At 27.5% G+C, this 19,732-nt stretch overlaps 5 protein-coding genes across 9 annotated transcripts; 2 read left to right on the forward strand and 3 right to left on the reverse strand.

Annotated features, from left to right (window-relative positions):
* Window positions 1-2,945: 2,945 nt before the first annotated feature.
* LOC106785836 (mitochondrial import inner membrane translocase subunit Tim10 B-like) lies at window positions 2,946-4,031 on the reverse strand. The gene is made up of 3 exons (XM_014746605.1): window positions 3,445-4,031; window positions 3,268-3,363; window positions 2,946-3,174 (listed from the first exon to the last, which is right to left on the reverse strand). Exons 1-3 carry the CDS (start codon window positions 3,463-3,465, stop codon window positions 2,995-2,997), a joined length of 297 nt encoding a protein of 98 aa, XP_014602091.1. The 5' UTR covers window positions 3,466-4,031; the 3' UTR covers window positions 2,946-2,994.
* LOC106785835 (histone-lysine N-methyltransferase SETMAR-like) lies at window positions 3,771-5,502 on the reverse strand. Of its 2 annotated transcripts, none has more exons than XM_014746602.1 (2): window positions 4,828-5,499; window positions 3,771-4,758 (listed from the first exon to the last, which is right to left on the reverse strand). In XM_014746602.1, exons 1-2 carry the CDS (start codon window positions 5,387-5,389, stop codon window positions 4,394-4,396), a joined length of 927 nt encoding a protein of 308 aa, XP_014602088.1. In that variant the 5' UTR covers window positions 5,390-5,499; the 3' UTR covers window positions 3,771-4,393. The 2 variants fall into 2 exon arrangements, with proteins under 2 accessions (XP_014602088.1, XP_014602089.1); XM_014746603.1 differs by having other exon boundaries at window positions 4,469-4,555; window positions 4,639-5,502.
* Window positions 5,503-6,230: 728 nt separating this feature from the next.
* LOC106785834 (folliculin) lies at window positions 6,231-9,693 on the forward strand. Of its 4 annotated transcripts, none has more exons than XM_014746600.1 (8): window positions 6,231-6,719; window positions 6,932-7,337; window positions 7,437-7,542; window positions 7,844-8,118; window positions 8,177-8,289; window positions 8,366-8,692; window positions 8,785-9,019; window positions 9,095-9,213. In XM_014746600.1, the coding sequence occupies exons 2-8, from the start codon at window positions 7,033-7,035 to the stop codon at window positions 9,156-9,158; spliced, it is 1,425 nt and encodes a 474-aa protein (XP_014602086.1). In that variant the 5' UTR covers window positions 6,231-6,719; window positions 6,932-7,032; the 3' UTR covers window positions 9,159-9,213. The 4 variants fall into 4 exon arrangements, with proteins under 4 accessions (XP_014602086.1, XP_014602087.1, XP_014602084.1 ...); XM_014746601.1 differs by having other exon boundaries at window positions 9,098-9,213; XM_014746598.1 differs by lacking the exon at window positions 9,095-9,213 and adding an exon at window positions 9,501-9,642 and having other exon boundaries at window positions 6,233-6,719.
* Window positions 9,694-12,412: 2,719 nt separating this feature from the next.
* Window positions 12,413-17,038, forward strand: LOC106785806 (eukaryotic translation initiation factor 3 subunit C). The gene is made up of 15 exons (XM_014746544.1): window positions 12,413-12,523; window positions 12,899-13,001; window positions 13,319-13,451; window positions 13,646-13,930; window positions 14,017-14,114; window positions 14,200-14,327; window positions 14,400-14,810; window positions 14,906-15,115; window positions 15,196-15,349; window positions 15,470-15,685; window positions 15,759-16,038; window positions 16,106-16,299; window positions 16,363-16,566; window positions 16,656-16,794; window positions 16,905-17,038. Exons 2-15 carry the CDS (start codon window positions 12,909-12,911, stop codon window positions 17,036-17,038), a joined length of 2,679 nt encoding a protein of 892 aa, XP_014602030.1. The 5' UTR covers window positions 12,413-12,523; window positions 12,899-12,908.
* On the reverse strand, window positions 17,035-19,719 carry LOC106785809 (vacuolar protein sorting-associated protein 33B). The gene is made up of 7 exons (XM_014746547.1): window positions 19,555-19,719; window positions 19,178-19,461; window positions 18,872-19,092; window positions 18,294-18,800; window positions 17,986-18,216; window positions 17,596-17,921; window positions 17,035-17,514 (listed from the first exon to the last, which is right to left on the reverse strand). Exons 2-7 carry the CDS (start codon window positions 19,333-19,335, stop codon window positions 17,251-17,253), a joined length of 1,707 nt encoding a protein of 568 aa, XP_014602033.1. The 5' UTR covers window positions 19,336-19,461; window positions 19,555-19,719; the 3' UTR covers window positions 17,035-17,250.
* Window positions 19,720-19,732: the final 13 nt, after the last annotated feature.

Here is a 19,732-nt window from a genome sequence, read left to right on the forward strand (position 1 = left end):
TACAAATTATTTATAATAAAATTTACAAATAATATATTTAACCAAAATTTTTTCATAAAAAAATTTGGAACTGAAATTTTTTAAATTTCATTCTTGGGGTTTATAGGGTTGATTATTTAATTGCTTGGGCAGTGCTTAAAATAAAAAGATCTGTTAAAGGATCATGACAAATATTCAATGCTTTTAACTTTTTTAAATCAATATAAGTATGTTTAATTTTATATATCTCCAACTTCTTAGTAAAATTTTCATGTATATAAAAATTATTCTCATAAATTAATATATATATGAAATTTATATAAAATGTGTTAGAAATAATATTAATAGCTTGTTAACATTTTATTTTTTCAGTTTATATAGTGAAAAAAAATTGTCTATTGATATGATATATATCTTACTACTTACAGGGGAATAACTATCAATTAGTTAATAGCATCATTATAAATTTTATGTGATTTAATCTGAAAAATTAAGACAGTTCTAGGTTTTCATAAAAAAAGAACACTCAAAGTTGTTATAAAATGACAATCTCTTAAACAAATGAAAATTTCAAAATACTTTAAATAATAATGAAATACAAACATTTTTTTCTAGTATATTTATTATTTATAAAATTTATAGAATAATTATCGATTAAAATGTTGAAAAAAGTAACTTTGGTAAATTTGTCAAAGTACACAATGAATATCTTCCTAAGTATTTCTATCTTAAAGAAGTAATTGTATGTAAATAAATATCAAACAATTAATTTCTTTTTTTACACGTTGAAAGTATATATAATAAATAAGTTATTCTAAAAGCTAGTCAAATTTAGTATTATTTTAATTAGCAATATAATTACATTAATGTATTTTATTGCAATATTTTATTTTTTAATTTTACAGTAATTATTTGTGATATAAATAACTCAAAATATAATATAATGCTTTTTATTCTTATATTTTAAAGAAATAATTTTAGTAATGTACCATTAAATTGTTATGCTTCGTATTCTATTTCTGTATTTCTTATTATTTGCTCGTGTTTAAATGTAGATGATGACATATAAAATTCAAATTTGTTTTATTAGGATTAAATTATGACCATCAATGCGACATTTCAAATTTCTCAAGTTAAATATTCTGAAGCGAATACGATATATAATGAACACATCGAGTATATAAAATTTATGTAAGCCAATGTTATATAAAATGTGTACAAGAGTTACACAATGTTTGAAATTGATTATGAATGATCTTAATTATAAGTAGTGCATCATTCTGCTTTAGTATATTATATCATTGATATTTTACTTAATATGTTTTATGCTCAATGTGGAAAATGTGAAAAAAGAAAGAAAGAAAGAAAGAAAAAAAAAAAGAAATGTTTTAATATTAATGATAATTTAATTGTTGTTAAAACCATTCCAGGTATAAATTTTTAAATTATCTATAGTTTAGGAGATATGTAAAACTTGCTATATATAAATGCGTATGAAAGCAGTTTCTAGATAATAAATTACTAGATAACTGTATGAAATAATTTACGTAAAAATAATATACGGCTTAATAGTTTTTTTATGTGTAAGAGAAAATGTAGTTTGTGTAAAATATGTTTCAAGTTCAGAGATTGCCTCTTTTTTGCTTCAAATTATCAATTGTAATATACAAACCTTTTTTATAGTCTTAATTTTAAATTATCAGATCTTCATATAACAAATGCAATAGTATTTTGTTAACAATTATATAAGAAGAATGTTCTACTCTGTGATATATATATTAATTCAATTTGTGTTGTACAATATCAAATTATTTATTTGCATGTAAACAAAACTATTTTTTAATAGTTTTTAATAGAACATTTCCCAATTTGAAGTACCAAAAGAGTTAATTATCCAATTTGAAACATTCTACCCAGTATGTTCCTAATTATAATGTTATTGTGTGTGTATATTATGTGTATACAAATTCTTAATAAATCAATGCTTATATAATCTGCAATTCTTTTTAAATATGACAGTCATAATGATTTGACAAGTTTATTATTATACTATAATTGTTATTGCTGTAAATATTAATCATAAATTTAAACCCTTGCTTTACAATAAAATGTGAGACTCATGATACATTTCACAATCCAAACATGGAAAATACGAGTTTTACTCATGGTGAATCTTATGGGTCAAACATAAGAAGCATGAAATATAGTTCCGAATATGGCATGCAGTTCTAAACTTTAAATCATAGTGCAAGAGGTTAATTTTGAGTAAAGCTTATATTTTTTTTATAAGTTATGATGATATATATTGAATTTCATATAAATATTAATATATTATATATATTGTATTTAAATTAATGAAATTTTTTTTTTATTTAAATGTAATATTAAAAATGTATGCAAAGATTTTGATAAATATGGCAGATAAAGAAAGTACAATTTTGTACATAAATGAATATATTATTATAATTTAATTCCTACTAAACGTGTCAAGGTTCTGAAGCTGGAATAAGAGAAAAGAGATTGAGATGATTCAAAAAAGATATCTAAAGTAGACCCTTGGTCTTAGCTTGGGTAGCTAGACAAGTTTGTGTTCATTAAACTCACGATATTACATAGTAACTTCACATACTTTTGTGTAAACAGCATTTTTTCTTACGAAAAAGAGATCTACAAGAAAAAAAAAACCAAAAAAATAATCAACAGACCTATAAGCGGTAGAAAAAAGATCTAAGCTGAATTAATAGAATCTGTGGCAAAACAATGTAGTAAAGAGATACAAACTAATACATATAGTTAACAATCAGTTATTCCTTAAAGAGTTCACCTAAGAGAAGGCAAAAGACTGTTTGTGACCAAAAGAGCTTAATTCTAAAGAGAAAAAGAGAACTTAAGCATCAGAGCAATAGTTAGCGATCAGAACATCAATTCAATAAAGAAGAAGAAAAATAAGGATTATTACACATGAATAAATAAAGAAATCAATTGTATATTCGAAAAAAAAACATTATAATTAATTTATGATACAGTTGTTCCTACTTCTTGTTTATCTTTTGATTGTGCCATTATTGCAGCTTGGGTATCATTCATTTCTTCTATTCTCTTACGAACTAAAACAGGTTGGATTTCCACATACAACTCCATAATTTTGTGATTTGCATTCACATGCTTTTCTGTACAATTTTTAATACATAAATCCTGTAAATAAAGAACATATTTACAACGCATTTCTAAAGATTACGCGCATAACAATATGATCTAATTGGTAAAATAATCTATTATTAATTGTACCTCATTAGAAGTTATATCTCTAGTAAGAAATGTATTGGCACATCTCCTGAAACAAGTCTCCGATATTTGATTGAATACGAGAAGAAAATCTCGAAACTAGAATAGAGAAAATATAAGAAAATTTATACATACTTTGTTATAATCTATTATAAGTCACAACATTAAAAAAAAAGTTACATTTCTCAGTTGAACATCCATTTTAAAATTTGATGATATATAGTAAGTTATTAAAAAATTATATTAGTGAAAGTAATGCAATTTCAAATTCTTCCATTCATTTACAAATAATAAGTACTTTTAAAAATGCATATAAATCTGCGGGACTTTTACCCAATAACTTCCCTATGTTTTGTTTGAATATACACTAAGGGAATAACAATACTTCTTATAGTCAATTCGGATAAATTATCGATCACTTAATCAATCAATTACAATGGAATAATGAACAAGTAAGAAAACAGATATGGTAACGAGAAACGATTATAAATATAAACGTAAAATTATTTGTCCTTAGACGTTTTATTAAGATAGTAGAACTGCACTCGTATGAGCTTTGTGATTCGTCGTTAAAACGTGACCATCAGAGCACGTTGATTGGTCCTCAAAATGATTATTTGAACGCGTTAATTGGATACGAGAGCTTGCGTCAATATTAACTTCGATTTACTTTAAGCTCTATGTTCAAACACACATAATTCTTAAACCTACTCTTAGAATATTTGCACAGTTTGTTACACTTCTTATAGCGTATATAGCATTATATACTGGTTATATAGCATATTATACTGGTAATATTAGTTATCAGTAATTGAATATATAACTAGTATATTAGTTCACTAGTAGTAACACGCATATCTTCTAGACCCATATTAAAAAAATGTCGTTAGAATTGTGTCAGAATGAAAAAGTGACGAATATTTTATAAAGATTAATCGATTGTTCTCCTCTATATCAGCACCAGCTTCCGTAGTTGCTACATATATATTCCAAAACATGCTTCAAACACATCTCCATTGAATCAGTAGATCTATAAATCCCCAAATGGTGATAGATGGCGGTCAGGCTACATTTTGTATTTCGTCCTGGTTTCGTTAGAGGACTCGCGAGTAAGGTTAGTCAGGGTTTATTAAACCAAATATATGCCGTTTTGATCGATCACTTTTTGCCATTTTTGAGGTAAAATCATAATCCCATCAGTGTAGAACTGTTGTGATTTTTGGGCGAAAAACTGCAACAACTGATTTTCACAAGCTTCCTTTGAAGTCAACTTTACACCATTAAGAGAGCTCTGCAAAGGACGAAACAAATGGTAGTCTGATGGAGCTAGGTCTGGACTATATGGTGGATGCATCAAAACTTCCCAACCAAGACCTCTCAATTTTTGATGAGTCTCCAAAGATGTGTAGGATCTGGCATTGTCGTGATGGAAGACAATGCCTTCACTATTGATCAATTCTGGTCGTTTTATCTCGATTGCTTGATGTACTTTATCTAGTTGTTTACAGTAAAGATTAGAATCAATCATTTGACCAGGTGACAGCAGCTCGTAGTAAACAATACCTTTCCAATCCCACCACACACACAGCATTACTTTACTTGACGTAAATTCTGATTTTATCACCGTTTTCGAAGATTCACTTTGTTGCAAAGTAATCCATTTTTCATCGCCTGTAATGAGTCGTTTTAAAAATGGTTCGATTTCGTTCCGTTTTAGTAATGATTCACAGATGAAAATTCGATCCATTAAATTTTTAATTGTTAAATTGTATGGCACCCAAACATCGAGTTTTTTCTTGTATCCAGCCTTCTCCAAATGGTTTAAAACTGTTTTATGGTCGATGTTTAATTCTTTACCGATATCATGACTACTAATGTGTCGATCTTGCTCAACTTTTTCCAAGATTTCATCGACTTTTTCAGTGATTGGTCGACCAGAACGAGGTGCATCTTTGACATCAACATTTCCAGATTGAAAACGCTTGAACCAGCTTTGTGCAACACGTACTGATACTGCATCATGTCCATAAACATCACAAATTCTTTTAGCAGCCTGTGTCGCATTCTTCCCTTTTTTATAATAAAATTTCAAAATGTATCGAATTTCTTCTTTATTTTCACTCATTTTTAAGACATAACCATTTTTTAAGTTTGAATGAATAAATATTACAAATTTCTTAAATTGTTATAAATAAATATAATATATTTTTGATATGTTATCTTAAATGTGTGTGTGCACGCAAGTATCGTCAGATCTGATTGATAGATCAGAATAATGCGATTCTAAAGCCATCTATCGGAAAAATACGAAGAAACATTTTCCCCAACCCAATGTAACATCAAGAGGTAGTGGATGACGGTAGAAGGAATACGGTATTCTTTGATAGTATATGATAGTATAGTTATATTTTATAATAGAATTTTTAAATAATTTTATTTATTAATTTTTAGTGTATAAAAATGTGTGTGCCTTCAGAAATGCATTTATTTTAAAAAGTTAGTCATTTAAGGCGTTCAAGTAGAAGAAAATCTCAACGGTTCGTTGTTATATCCAACGATGGTCACCTGTAACAAGAAGAAAACTATATTAATTATACAATCAAGTGACAAATAGCCATAATAGTCATCGCGCTAAGTACATACTCTCGCCCACTGGTAGTCAGGGTACTATCTAAGACGATTTTGGTTATGCGAAAAGTGGACCTATGAACTTCTTTGTATTTCTTTATTCTTTGTGGGTTCATACACATGATAATTATGTTCCATCTACCATTTTAAATGAAAAATTAACGTATGGTTCCAAAGATAAATTTCATAAGAATGATACAATTAAAATTTTATTATCTTATTTATTATATATTAAACATTTAATTTGTATAAACAAGATTAATTACAAATAAAATACTTTTAACTTAAATCAATTGATAATGTATCGTATATTACTAAGAGTATTATGATACAAAAAGTGTACAACGATACTGCGCCATCTAATATTTTACTAATGTTAAATTAGGAAATTCTGCACATTTCTTATATATTTTTAAAATCAGGCAATCAAACTAGTATTTGTGGACATAAATTGATATGATTACATCAATTTGCACAGTGCTATGTCTTATCCGTTGAGTTTGATAGATAATGTATTTACATTTTCATAACATTAAAGAGTTATTAATGAATGAAATAGTTCGTTTAAAAACTTTTGTAATGTTTCTGAACTTGAATTTAATGATTTTAAATTTCATTGTTATGTAAAATAATGGTATTAAAATTAAAAGTACGTTAAATTTATTCGCAATTTGAATAGAAAAATTCCAATTAAAAAATGTACGAATGTAGTTGTGTTTAATATAATCACGTGTTCTGCTTTGGTATCAGTTTCGTTGTATCACGTGAAAGAGGTCAAAAAATAAATTTCATTTTAATCTTCTCTTATCAATGACACAAAGAAATAGGTGTGTATGTTTATCAGTATATTTTTCTTACTTTCAGTATACCGCAATGGCTTTTTACTCTAAATAATATTATTGATAGTTATAAGTATTATGAATGATTTGTTTAATAAAATATAATATATTTCAATAATTTATCAAGTCTCAATTAATTTGAAAACATTTTGGAGTTATTATCACATATATGCGCCTACACATTTGCATATCATTTATAGGTAATGCTAAACATTCAAAAGTCTCATAAAGAAATTATATTTATAACCTTGGTTATACTAAGTTATATTATAAATTCAATTATTTAAATTTTAATAAAGCAATGAATGCCGCTATTGCTTTATGTACATTTTGTGAAATACATGGACCTAAAGTAATATTTACCACTCAAACTTATCGTAATTATGACAATCAAAGTACAGAGAAGTTAAAGTTTTATGGACCAAAAGAAATACTGAAACAAGCACAGACTACGGTAGATGAAGGGCAACAAGAATGCGAAGGCTGTCAAAGTATTAACAATTTAAAATACTTGAGTAATGAGCACGATACTAAAACATCCTTTTTATCTGCTCAACAACCATTAACGCAAGACATTGAAATTTTATTAAAACATGCATGCATCAGGTAATTTATATTTTAAATATTTGTATTATTATTTAAAAAGTATATGTATGTTATATAAATATTATACTCTCTATATATATACATATATATATATCTAAGGAGTCTCAGTTGTGAAGTACATCCAGGCAAAGAAGGTGTTTGCTATTTTGGAGATGAATACAGAGGGCATGTTTTAAGTCGTACTTTTACATTAAAAGATGCCCAGGTGAATTATACAACGAAAAAGCATGTTTGGTAGCTATTACAACAAATTATTCAAATCATCTTAATAATAAAGTTTCCTGTATTGTTATATTCTAAAAATCAAATTACATATATACATGCATACTTTAAAAATCATATTTCGCATAAAGATTTTATAATCTTTATACTCTTATACCTTGATAATCTTTATCATCAATCTTAGGTACTATAATTCTAAAATGTAAATAGAATGTGATATTGATATGAATATATTAATCTATTAAATATCCTTTAATTATACTCAGACTTAATTTTTTTTACAGGCAAGAGGCTTTCGCAGATGGTGCAGCTTCATTGTTTTCATGAGGGACAAACAATTTTTATTGAACATGTGGCCATTTTTAATTGATAATCTAAGAGAGGTCATTAGAGAATTGCAGGATTGTGCAGAAAGAAAATATAATATCGAAGAAGCTGAATGCCCACAGAGGACTATGCGCTTGACTACAGCAAATAGCGGCTCAGGCTCCTGTCATAATGCAACAAAACAAGTTAGAGCACTTAGCAGTATAACAAATGAGAAGCATGTTTATGTCAGGTATAAGCAATACTTTACATTGCACAAAGTACAGATATATATTATTAGATTTTTGCAGAATCCACATGTGGCTTGTATGGATCCTTAGTGCAGGCGCTAGACATTTTATAGAAATTCTACCAATGAGTTTACTAGATAAGGAACTTAATTACAATTTGGAACATCGTATAGGTCAATATAATATGAATGGAAAAAAAATTAAAATATACATGTATATTATAAAATTAAATAACATCATATTTTTTAGAAACTGAAGAAGGATTCACTTTGGTTAATACAAAATTACCTGTTAATTTGAACTTAAATACAGAAGAATCTCAAACATCAGAATTTTCTGAGATTTCAAATAATACTGCTATTCTCATTCTAAGAAATTTAAAAGAAATACTTGGCAAAGATCAATTTAGACAATTGTTATACTCCAGTTTAACTGGCATTCAAATTTTAGTGAGAGGCCCAAAAACTCAAAGAATTGAATCGTTACATGGACTAAGTTCACTGGTACCAAAAGCATGCAGAAGAGTACATACACAAGCAGTAGAATATTTGGATCTAAATAAATATAACTTCATTGGTAAATAAAACTTTGTAATTTAATTGTAATTTAAAACATTGTGGATTTCTTAATAGATAGTAAAATCAAATAAATATAACATAATTCTTCAGGGGTGGATACATCAGTAGCAGTACCTTTACCATCTGCAAATGTATGTAGATTGGATATTATAAGTGATGAACATAAAGCTGAAAATACTCCATCGCATATCGTTAAATGGACTGGTTTACTTCCATTAAAACTTCCTACATTGTTGTTAAAACTTGAAAAATCGCTGGAGGATAAAAAACTTGGAAATTCTGTTCTTAAGGCACATTTTATTGCTTTACAAAAAGAATGGGCAAAGTAAGAATATATATGAATTATTAAATATATATACAATATATATATATCCCTCTATTTACACAGTCTCCTTTTAAGTAGATTCACTTTAACACGTTTGAGCTACCAAAACCTAGATACGGTGTATAACTATGGTGTATAACTACAGTGTATAACTACGGTGTATTATATGAAAATACAAATTCAATGATTCCCTAGTGTAAACGTATTTTTTTATCCCAGTAAAAGCTAAATACATATTTGAGAATGTGAAATTTATCCTTATTTTAAATGGCTTTTCATGGATCTATTTGCATGGTTTCGATTTACGTGCACTTTTTGTGAAATCAGTTATCCATGTTAATAGAGGGATTACTGTAAATATATTACTATTCTATTGGATACTTAAGTTAAATCGTGAAAATCCTAAGTCTTACACAAAATAACTAAGCATTTTGAATATAGGCTTAGCTCTTTTATATAAAGAAATGTGAATTTGTTACAGTATAGCAAGGGTTGTTCATGCGATGCGAGGCAGAGGTCATAGAGCAGATCTTTCTGGTCTCATGCTTAGCTTAGGAGCTGGTCCTCATGATAAAAAACTATTAGATGCATGGTCTATGGGTTTGCCATCAAATCCTGCATAATTTATTTTTTAAAATTGTATGGATTGTAGTATACCATTGGGTACAAACACATTGTGTCGTTTCTTACATAAATCCTTTCCTAATTTTTCATATTTTCATGGCGAATCAGAACATTAAATATTATCTTCCTTTGATCTTATATGATTTTAAAATATTGTTCAAGTAAAAATTCCATTTTCTTTCAAAATAAGAATGTTAAGAGCCACACTTTTCGTACAAAAAAAGATAGTGACGTTGAGAAAAAAATCAGAAAGCCGTCATAAAGCCATGCTGTTTGTTTTAAATATTATCATTGAAAAATAATATATACTATTGTATCAATATTTTATTCATTATATAATATTTACGTAATAACAAAAATAAATTTTTGATATGAAATAAAATCACTTTTTATTAACAAGTTGATATTTAAATTGTTTGATGAATTACTCAGCGTATAAAACATTATGCTCTTGTACTCGTTTTTTGGAACAAATTTCAGATCATGCATACATATTCACATCACGCTTAGACCTAATCTTCTCTTTAATCTTTTTTGTCCCTTTCCATTTTTTGAAGTGAAACTTCTTAGACGACTGTAATGATAAAATTTTAAGAAACAAAGTGAAAAGAAAGGGAGTACAGAGGGTTAGTATGATGTGTGTGAATGAGATATATGGATTAATAGCTATTGCGAGATACGTTTGTTTATGAAAGGATGAGCGGGGATGTGACCTACCTTGAGAGTGTTTGAGATACTGTAAATGATTGTTAATTAATTAAAATAAATGTTTATTTTAGTCTAAGAACATGGATATAAATTCGACGCACCGACCTCTTAAAAATCCTTATTACGAATATTGTCAAAATTATTTTCTATTCAAATATAAGTAAAGTGCATTAGAATATTAAAATAATTATTAATTAATCGAAAGAGAGAGAGAGAGAGAGAGAGAGAGAGAGAGAGAGAGAGAAAGGAATGTATATTATTGTCTAAAAGCACTGTGTACATGTTGCACCGTCCTCTTCGAAATCCACCGTTAGACTGGTTTATTATTCTCTATGAAAGTTCTTTTATTCAATGTTGTTTATATGACTTTCCAAATAAGGAAATTCTATTTATTACGAATATTATTCCCGTTACATACATGCGCACCTTTCAGAAAATCATATAAACAACATTTAATAAAAGAAATTTCATAGAGGACTATGACTCAGTTCAACGGTAGATTTCGAAAGGGACGGTACATAGATCATATAGTCCAAGCTTTTAGACAACAATAGACAGTTCTATCGATTAATTAACAATTATTTTAATACTCTAATACACTTTCTTTATATTTCAGAGTGTTTCAACATATATGTACTGATTTAAATATTACATACCTATTAACATACTTTGAATATTAAATAAGATTTTGATGTGATATTCTTTTAGATGAAAATTTTATAATCCGAAGTCATCACTGCACAACGGGAACGTTAAAACAATTAAATAAAAATTTAAAAAAATGTTAAAATTAGAATGTGCTTTTAGACAGCAATATACATTCCTTTCGATTAATTCTCGATCAATTAAGATAAATCGAACACGGTATTGTACTCTATGTATATATATGCATATCTATATAGGATGTCTATATTATATTTGTGAGTATACAGGCATACATGGACATCTAATATAATACAAAATACGATCAATGACGATTAATTAATAGCAAGATTATTAATAAAGCATTATTAAGGAATAAAATAAGTATCGAAATCTCGAAAATAAATGCGAAAAAAAATTGAAAAAATTTTATTACAAAATAATCTTCGATAAGACGTAGAGATGCCTTTAGATTTTTGCGAATATTTTTTAAATCCGACGATGCCTCGACTTAAAAACACTAGTGAAACTAGGCGTCTCATAATTCGAAAAATTGAACATGTTACGATTCCTGTCGCTCATTCACACAACGCTGTTATCCATGCAACCAATCAGTGATCATATAAATTGTTAATATATTCGCGATATATTTAAAAATATAAATTTATATTAAAGATATAATGTGTAGGAGTATATAAAATATTTATTTATACTACATGTACATGTACGGAAAAGAAAGTTTTAATTTTAACTCGTCGGAATTTAGAGAAAACAATCGTGATAACTATCAAAGACAATCGAACTTCATCTTTATTTATATCACTGGACAACTCCAAATTCAAGGCTTACAATATTCTTTACGTTATTAAAACTACTTGTTTCGTTTATAAAATATGCTCGAAATGATTTACGTTTGAAAATTTTCATGTAAGATTGCAGGCATTTTATATATCCAATGAAAATTACTTTAAAAATAAGCAATTAAATGAATCTCTCCGATTATTGTTTTTTAATTATTGAAAACCTACATAACAATATTATTTTTAAATAATTATTATTAAACAATCAAAGAGATCAACTGGGAATTCTATAGAATGAGCAAGTTGGACAAATGAATGTTCAGCGAATAGCATGGTAGCAAGTTAGTAATTACTTCCAGTGACTGTCATTACATGGCACTCGGCTTAGTGTCGGGGTCTCCATACGCGTACTATTGATTAGTAAGTGAAACGGATTATATAATTTAATATATTCTATAACGCACACACAGATATATTTATTTTATAATATTAAGTTATTATAGTTGGCATGTTTCATATTTTGTGTTAATAACTATATACTTACATCAAACACAAAATATATTTAAATTTCGCGGTTATATAGTTCATTTTGAAAGATTTGATGGCGCTGAAAATCTTACATGTAGTTAATACAGTCCTTATGGCTCTCATGCTCTTTGCACGCATATGTGTTGCGAGAAATTGTTCTTATTCTTGTATGATTTATATGAACGTTAATACATCACTATAGGTAAATTTAACAATTGAAACTAAATATAAATATATATATTATGCTTATATTAATATTACAAATATCTTTTATATTCATTTTTACAAGCAACTTTTTAAGAATTTTTCATAACCAGCATGGAACCATGCTTTTGTACTACAAGTAGGATTCATATTAGTCTTGACTCTCTTTTGTACCATATATATATATTTAAAATTATATTTAAACTTATGTTTTTATTTTTTATAGAAATTATTGATGTAAGTATTAGAAATATATTATAAATATATGCAATGTTATCAATAAAAAGTAAAAGTAATATAATTCCAATGACAGAGAAAGAGAAAGAATGTTAGCATTTAATTTTATATTTAAAATACTTTGTATTGATTACAGATCTTCCAAAATGAGTCGATTTTTTGCTAATGGCTCAGATTCTGATTCTGGTAGTACTTCTGAAGAAGAGCAAGTTCAGCGAGTACCAACTACAGCATTTACTGTATGTATAGATTTTTCCTTAATATTTTGCTATGCAAGCAAACTGTACACATGTCAAACAACTAACATAACTTTTAGGCTTTTTTTTTAAATCCTGTTAAAAAACTTATATATATATATATATAATTAATATTTAATTTTTTATATTTAAAATAAACTCCCTTAATAGTTAGGTTTAATATTGCTAAGTGAAAACAATTTTTATGACTGTTAAATAATAAATAATATGACAATATATGTAACTTTACTTTTTGTTTTGTGAAGTTAATCAATTTGGCAAATGAGGAACTCATATAATAATTATTTTTTAATACACAGTTCAGCGATGAAGAAGAAGAAACTAAACGCGTTGTACGCTCTACCAAGGAGAAAAGATATGAAGAAATTGCTAATCTTATTAAACTCATAAGAAACTATAAAAAAATCAAAGATATGAGCAGTATGCTCTCCAGTAAGTACTTCTTATTCTTATTGACTCTGTAAATGTGAGGAGTCTAAATTATTAATCCCTTCCATTATGATTTAATTCGTGCTTCACAAGTCTCAAACCTTATTATAATGCTAGACACTGTAGATGTTATATTTATTTTATGTAGAACATAATATACAATTTATATCGCCTACATATTCATACTTTTTCTTTAGGTTTTGAAGATTTAATGCGAGCTTATCAAAAAGCTTTGCCAGTAATAGCGAAAGAGGAAAGTGGCCAGACACCACGCTTTTATATTAGATGTTTGGTAGAAATGGAAGATTTTATCAATGAAGTATGGGAAGATCGTGAAGGACGTAAAAATATGTCTAAAAACAATTCTAAGTCTTTAACTTCCTTACGTCAAAAGCTTCGGAAATACAATAAGGATTTTGAAGAAGACCTTGGCAAATTTAGAGAAAATCCAGACCAAGATGATGATGAAGATGATGATAAAGGTTCTCATTTTATAATTTTTTTATAAGTTTATTATATTAAGTGTTCTTAAATTTATTAAAAATATAATTATTATTTAAAATTATAGGTGAAGAAGCTATGGAATCAGAAGAAGAAGAAGATAGTGCTCTTTTGTTCAAAAAAGGTAGTTCAGAAGCCAGTGAACCTGACATATCCAAATTTAAGGTAATTAACAATTTATATAACAAAGATATAAAATAACTTATTTAAAAATTTGATTAAAATACGACTTGTGTTTACAATATTATAGAAGAGTATGCCTGATACTGAAGATGGTAGTGAAAGTGAAACCGATTGGGGTAGTGATACCGAGAGTGAAAGTACTAGTAGTGACGATGAGGGTCAATATCAGAATTATCGAGAACGCTTTATTAAAAAGTGAGCAATAACAATTATGTGCTCTTTAAATCGATAATTACGATATAATCTAACGTTTTATTTCATTTTTAGAGCTGCAGACAAAGAAGAAGATGAAGATAAAGTTAAGCGAAAAGAACAGAGGAAAGAACGTAAAGAAAAAGAACGAAAGAAGAAGAAAGATGAAGATGATGGTGAAGGAGAATGGGAGACAGTCAAGGGTGGTGTAGCTATTCCTTCAGAAAAACCCAAAATGTTTGCTAAAGATGCCGAAATTAATATTTCTGCCGTTTTAAAGAAACTTTCTGAAGTAATTGCAGCTCGTGGAAAAAAGCGTACTGATCGACGTGAACAAATAGAATTATTACATGAGTTACAGTCTATTGCTGATGCGCATAATCTTGGGCCAGCTGTAGCAGTAAAAATTAAATTTTCCATTGTTTCATCTATTTTTGATTATAATCCTAAAGTATCTGATGCAATGAAACCAGAGTATTGGTCTAAGTAAGTACATTATTTATAAATACATTTTGGAAGCATTTTATTATTTTATTAATATATTATTAAAAAAAAAAATCTCTAAATTATTCTACATGTAGAATATTAGAACGTATAACAGAAATGCTGGACATGTTGTTGGGTACATCAGATATGATGATCTCTGAAACTGTCTCAGAAGATGCAGAGGAGTATGAAAATCCTCCATATAAATTACATGGTTGTGTTTTGACATTGGTAGAAAGACTTGATGAAGAATTTACTAAATTATTGAAAGAATGCGATCCACATAGCAATGAATATGTAGAGAGGTAAGTAATTGATGTTGAGCTTAGTGCAATAATAAACACTAATTTTTAGCTACAAATCGGTTCTAATTGTATTATTATAGATTAAAGGATGAAAAACAAGTTGCATCTATCATAGATAAAGTTCAAGAATATCTTGAAAGACAAGGAACCGTGTCGGAACTTTGCCGAGTTTATCTACGTAAAATTGAACATCTCTACTATAAATTTGATCCCAATGTTCTTAAGCAAATGGAAGTATGTTTCGAGCATTATTAAAAAATCTTATTAAAAAACCTATGTTGATTCGTCATATAAATTCGAAGTGGTTCATATCTCATTGCTAAACATAAATATTTAATGAATCAATTTCACTAGGGAGAACTTGGACCGGAAGTAGTTACATCTGTACAAATGATGGAGAAACTTTGCAGATATATATACTCTCACGATAACACTGATAGGCTGAGGACACGAGCTATTCTTTCCCATATTTATCATCATGCGCATCATGATAATTGGTTCCGTGCCAGAGACCTTATGTTGATGTCACACTTACAAGAAACAATTCAACATTCCGATCCTGCTACTCAAGTAATTATAAATAGTTTCACATGAAATTTATTAATTAAAAATTATTCTTGCGATTAACAATTATTATTCACAGATATTACATAATCGCACAATGGCACATTTGGGATTGTGTGCTTTCCGTCATGCAAATATTAAAGATGCACATAATTGTCTTGTTGATCTTATGGTGACTGGAAAAGTAAAAGAGCTTTTAGCACAAGGTTTGCTTCCACAACGACAACATGAACGAAGTAGAGAACAAGAAAAAATAGAAAAGCAAAGACAAATGCCATTTCACATGCATATTAACTTAGAACTTTTAGAATGTGTTTATCTCGTCTCAGCTATGCTTATTGAAATCCCATACATGGCTGGTATGTTTGTACATATTATAAATATACATATACAAATTTAATTGATGACTCATTTATATATATTTAGCTCATGAATTTGATGCAAGAAGAAGAATGATATCAAAAACTTTTTATCAACAATTAAGATCAAGTGAACGTCAATCATTGGTTGGACCTCCAGAATCCATGAGAGAGCATGTTGTTGCAGCAGCTAAAGCAATGCGTAATGGAAATTGGTCAGCCTGTAATAACTTTATTATTAATGAAAAAATGAATGCAAAGGTAATTTTATTGTTATATATTTGACTATTATAAATTATGAATTATCTCATGCCTTTTTTCTAGGTTTGGGATTTATTTTATCAAGCTGATAAAGTGCGCTCAATGCTTACAAGATTAATAAAGGAAGAATCATTGAGAACTTATTTATTTACATATTCACATGTTTATGATTCTATTTCAATGCCTAAACTCGCAGAAATGTTTAAATTAAAACGATCAGTTGTCCATTCCATCATTAGTAAGATGATTATAAATGAAGAATTAATGGTACATTACAAATGTTAATCTTTTATGAATTATTAAATAATATGAAATATATATATATATATATATAACATTATAATTCATACTTTTAGGCTTCTTTAGATGATCCAACAGAAACTGTTGTGATGCATCGAAGTGAACCTAGTCGTTTACAATCACTCGCATTGCAACTAAGTGATAAAGTAAACAATTTTGTAGATTCCAATGAACGTATATTTGAAATGAAACAAGGTAATGTATTTTTGCATGGAATGTATATTTTTTACATGCATATATATAATAGTGTATTTGTTATCAATGTAAAATTTAATGTTATAACGTGTAAATATTTATTACTTCAGGAAACTTCTTTTCGAGAGGAAATCAAGGAAACTTCCGTGATCGTCAAAATTATAATCGACAAGGACAAGATTGGGGAAGACAGAGACGCGATCGTGATCGTGATCGTAATCGAGAAGAAAATCGAAATTATTGAAATAATTATAAAATTATTTACTTGAATGTTTGATGTGTAATATTATTATTACATTGTCTGCATTCAATTATACATTGATATGATACGTGAAATACGTATATACGTAAAATAAAATTTTTAAAATCATTCATGTCATCTCTACTTTAAAAAAATTCTCTCTTTGCATAAAATTAATAAATAATATTCAAACAATATAATTGTTCATTACCATCTCATATTTCTTGTATCATTTCAATAAGTTTATTACCAGTTATTATACTATCACTTACGAGAACAAGTTTAATACCCATTGATTTTTCTATGAGTCTACACGCAGCTATTTCTGCATTAGAGATGCCTCCAATAATACAAATTACAACTATTTTTGGCGAAAGTTTACCACGTTGACCATTGATAGCAGAGTCTGGCAACTTCAATATGTTATCAAAATTTTTACTTTCTTTATCCTGATTCACGATAATATTTAAAATTTGTGCCTGAATAAGAGAAATTAATCACTATCATTTTTTAAGTCTAATAACGAATTAAAATATTTTAGAAACAGACATGATACTAACGATAAGTGGTATATAAGCATTATGAAAGACGTAGCTGGGACATGTAGAATCTATTGATTCAGTATATTTTGAATTATTTGGTAAAAGTTTCAAACGTTGTACATTATTAATCCATTCATTATTTTGATCTGTTAATATATTAATACCACTTTCTGTTTTAATTTTTAACAAACCTATGGTCTGCAATTTATGAAATAATGGGATATGTTTGTAACCATGTGCATGAAGATGTAACTTCTGAATCGATTGTAAATCTGAAGGAGCAATACCATCATTAAAAATGGATAACAAACATAAAAGACGTAAACATTTTAATGGGTTTTCATCTGGAAAAGAAAATATAGTAATTATAATCTTTTAATAGAAAATTAAAATTCTTGTACTTATTACCTATATTTCTCTCTATATAATTTAAACACTCCTTTTTTCCTTTACGTTCAAGTATCAATTTTTCAATGCTTTGAAACGTTTGAAACTCAGATCCCAATGTGTCTGCAATTGTTTGACAAGCTGATATATGAAAAATTAATTGTTGTTTCATATCACTCGATTTTCGTAATTTTGTTGCTATATATTGCCCCATTTCAGCAAGTTTCATTGTTTCTATTGCTTCTTGTTCAGCTACCATCAAACAGACAATAAATGTTATTATTGATATTAAAATAATAGAATTAATAAATGTTAAGTGAAAAAAGTACATTTAAGCAATTTAGTCTTTTCATGTAATATTGGAAAAACATTACTGCAAGGTATGTCACGAACTTCTCCGTATATTTGGTCTTTATCAGGATCTATCTTTGTTCGTGTTTTACCAGAAGATATCACGCCCATATTTATGTCAAAAATTTCATTTAATAAGCCTGAGTATGTTACTGGCGTCAACAGTGTGGTAACTTTATCATAACTTCTATCCATTAAAATAAAAGCACCAATTTCATTTTCTATTTTACAAGATTTTACAGACTGCTTTAACGATTCAATAAATTTTAAAATTTGTTGACTATATTTTCCTAAAGACAGTGTAAGTTTGGGTGAACCAAGCACGAGATGCAATGACCATAAATTACGTGCCATTGCAGGTAGAAGAGTCCCATCCTTATAATAATATAAGTCCGTAAACATTGGATTTTCAAAAGATAAAACATTTCCATCTAATCGTATTAACTCATAACTTAATGGATATATTGTAATTAATCCGCTAAGTCCTGTGTACAAATATTAAATAAAATTATATAGATAATGATTTTTTAACTATAAAATACAATATAAAACTGACCTTCTTCTTCTATTAATGTATGTAATACAGTAGAGATAAATGGTATAACTAATAAATGATGATGGACCTGTACATGGGACGTAACATGAGATAATTCTGATTGAATTTGATCCAACGCCCTTTTACATGAGATTAAATTACTAGACACCAGAAATATACGCTGATTATCTGATGGTTTTAATCCTTGTTCCAACTTATATATTTTGTCAACTTTATATCGTCTATACACATATATATATAAAATAACATGAGAATAATTTATTATTAATAAATAAATATGATAAGATTAATGTATATAACACTCACTTAAATGTGGTGACTCCTATGAAGCTATCGAGTATTTTCATAAGTTTATGTTCAATTATTAAATCTTTAGTACCAGGAATCATATTTAATATTTCGATAAGCTTCCGTTGACTAATTTGGTGCAACACATTTAGTCTATCATGTATTGTTACATCCATGATGAAGAATACTTGTTTTAAGATATTATAAACACTTATTTCAGAACTATTGTTTTTTTTAATTATTTTTTTAAGTTTTCATATAAATATATAGAGCTAAATATTTATGGATTTTTATATTTTAATCTAAAAATTATACCAACACAACAGAAATATATATAAATATTCTAATATAAATATGTTATTTAGATAAATATTAAAGTGACATAATGTACTGACCATATTATATATGTATATATGTATGATGCACATGTAAACATGTAGCAAATTCCAACAAACATCATGCATGTTGGACATAAACATGCACACATAACTTTTAATCATATAAAATGTATATTAACATTGTCATACATACAAGTATATAATTATAAATAATATTAGTAGTCCTATAATTAAT

The sequence above is a fragment of the Polistes canadensis genome, unplaced genomic scaffold (assembly GCF_001313835.1).
Source record: "Polistes canadensis isolate GaletaPanama2010 unplaced genomic scaffold, ASM131383v1 scaffold_57, whole genome shotgun sequence".
Lineage (NCBI taxonomy): Eukaryota > Metazoa > Arthropoda > Insecta > Hymenoptera > Vespidae > Polistes > Polistes canadensis.

Excerpts from the sequence above, each read along its gene's own strand:
- LOC106785836 (XM_014746605.1), bottom strand. The coding sequence starts at position 3,465 with ATGGATGTTCAACTGAGAAAT. Across the intron at positions 3,364-3,444 it reads TGGATGTTCAACTGAGAAAT|TTTCGAGATTTTCTTCTCGT; the intron begins GTAACTTTTTTT and ends TCTCTATTCTAG. Across the intron at positions 3,175-3,267 it reads GAGATATAACTTCTAATGAG|GATTTATGTATTAAAAATTG; the intron begins GTACAATTAATA and ends CTTTATTTACAG.
- LOC106785835 (XM_014746602.1), bottom strand. The coding sequence starts at position 5,389 with ATGAGTGAAAATAAAGAAGAAATTCGATACATTTTGAAATTTTATTAT. Across the intron at positions 4,759-4,827 it reads TGTGTGGTGGGATTGGAAAG|ATAAAGTACATCAAGCAATC; the intron begins GTATTGTTTACT and ends GTAAACAACTAG.
- LOC106785834 (XM_014746598.1), top strand. The coding sequence starts at position 7,033 with ATGAATGCCGCTATTGCTTTATGTACATTTTGTGAAATACATGGACCT. Across the intron at positions 7,543-7,843 it reads TTACATTAAAAGATGCCCAG|GCAAGAGGCTTTCGCAGATG; the intron begins GTGAATTATACA and ends TTTTTTTTACAG. Across the intron at positions 8,119-8,176 it reads GAGAAGCATGTTTATGTCAG|AATCCACATGTGGCTTGTAT; the intron begins GTATAAGCAATA and ends AGATTTTTGCAG.
- LOC106785806 (XM_014746544.1), top strand. The coding sequence starts at position 12,909 with ATGAGTCGATTTTTTGCTAATGGCTCAGATTCTGATTCTGGTAGTACT. Across the intron at positions 14,811-14,905 it reads AAACCAGAGTATTGGTCTAA|AATATTAGAACGTATAACAG; the intron begins GTAAGTACATTA and ends TTCTACATGTAG. Across the intron at positions 16,039-16,105 it reads TGAAATCCCATACATGGCTG|CTCATGAATTTGATGCAAGA; the intron begins GTATGTTTGTAC and ends ATATATATTTAG.
- LOC106785809 (XM_014746547.1), bottom strand. The coding sequence starts at position 19,335 with ATGGATGTAACAATACATGATAGACTAAATGTGTTGCACCAAATTAGT. Across the intron at positions 18,801-18,871 it reads TACATTAATAGAAGAAGAAG|GACTTAGCGGATTAATTACA; the intron begins GTCAGTTTTATA and ends ATTTGTACACAG. Across the intron at positions 18,217-18,293 it reads AAAGACTAAATTGCTTAAAT|CTGAACAAGAAGCAATAGAA; the intron begins GTACTTTTTTCA and ends GTTTGATGGTAG.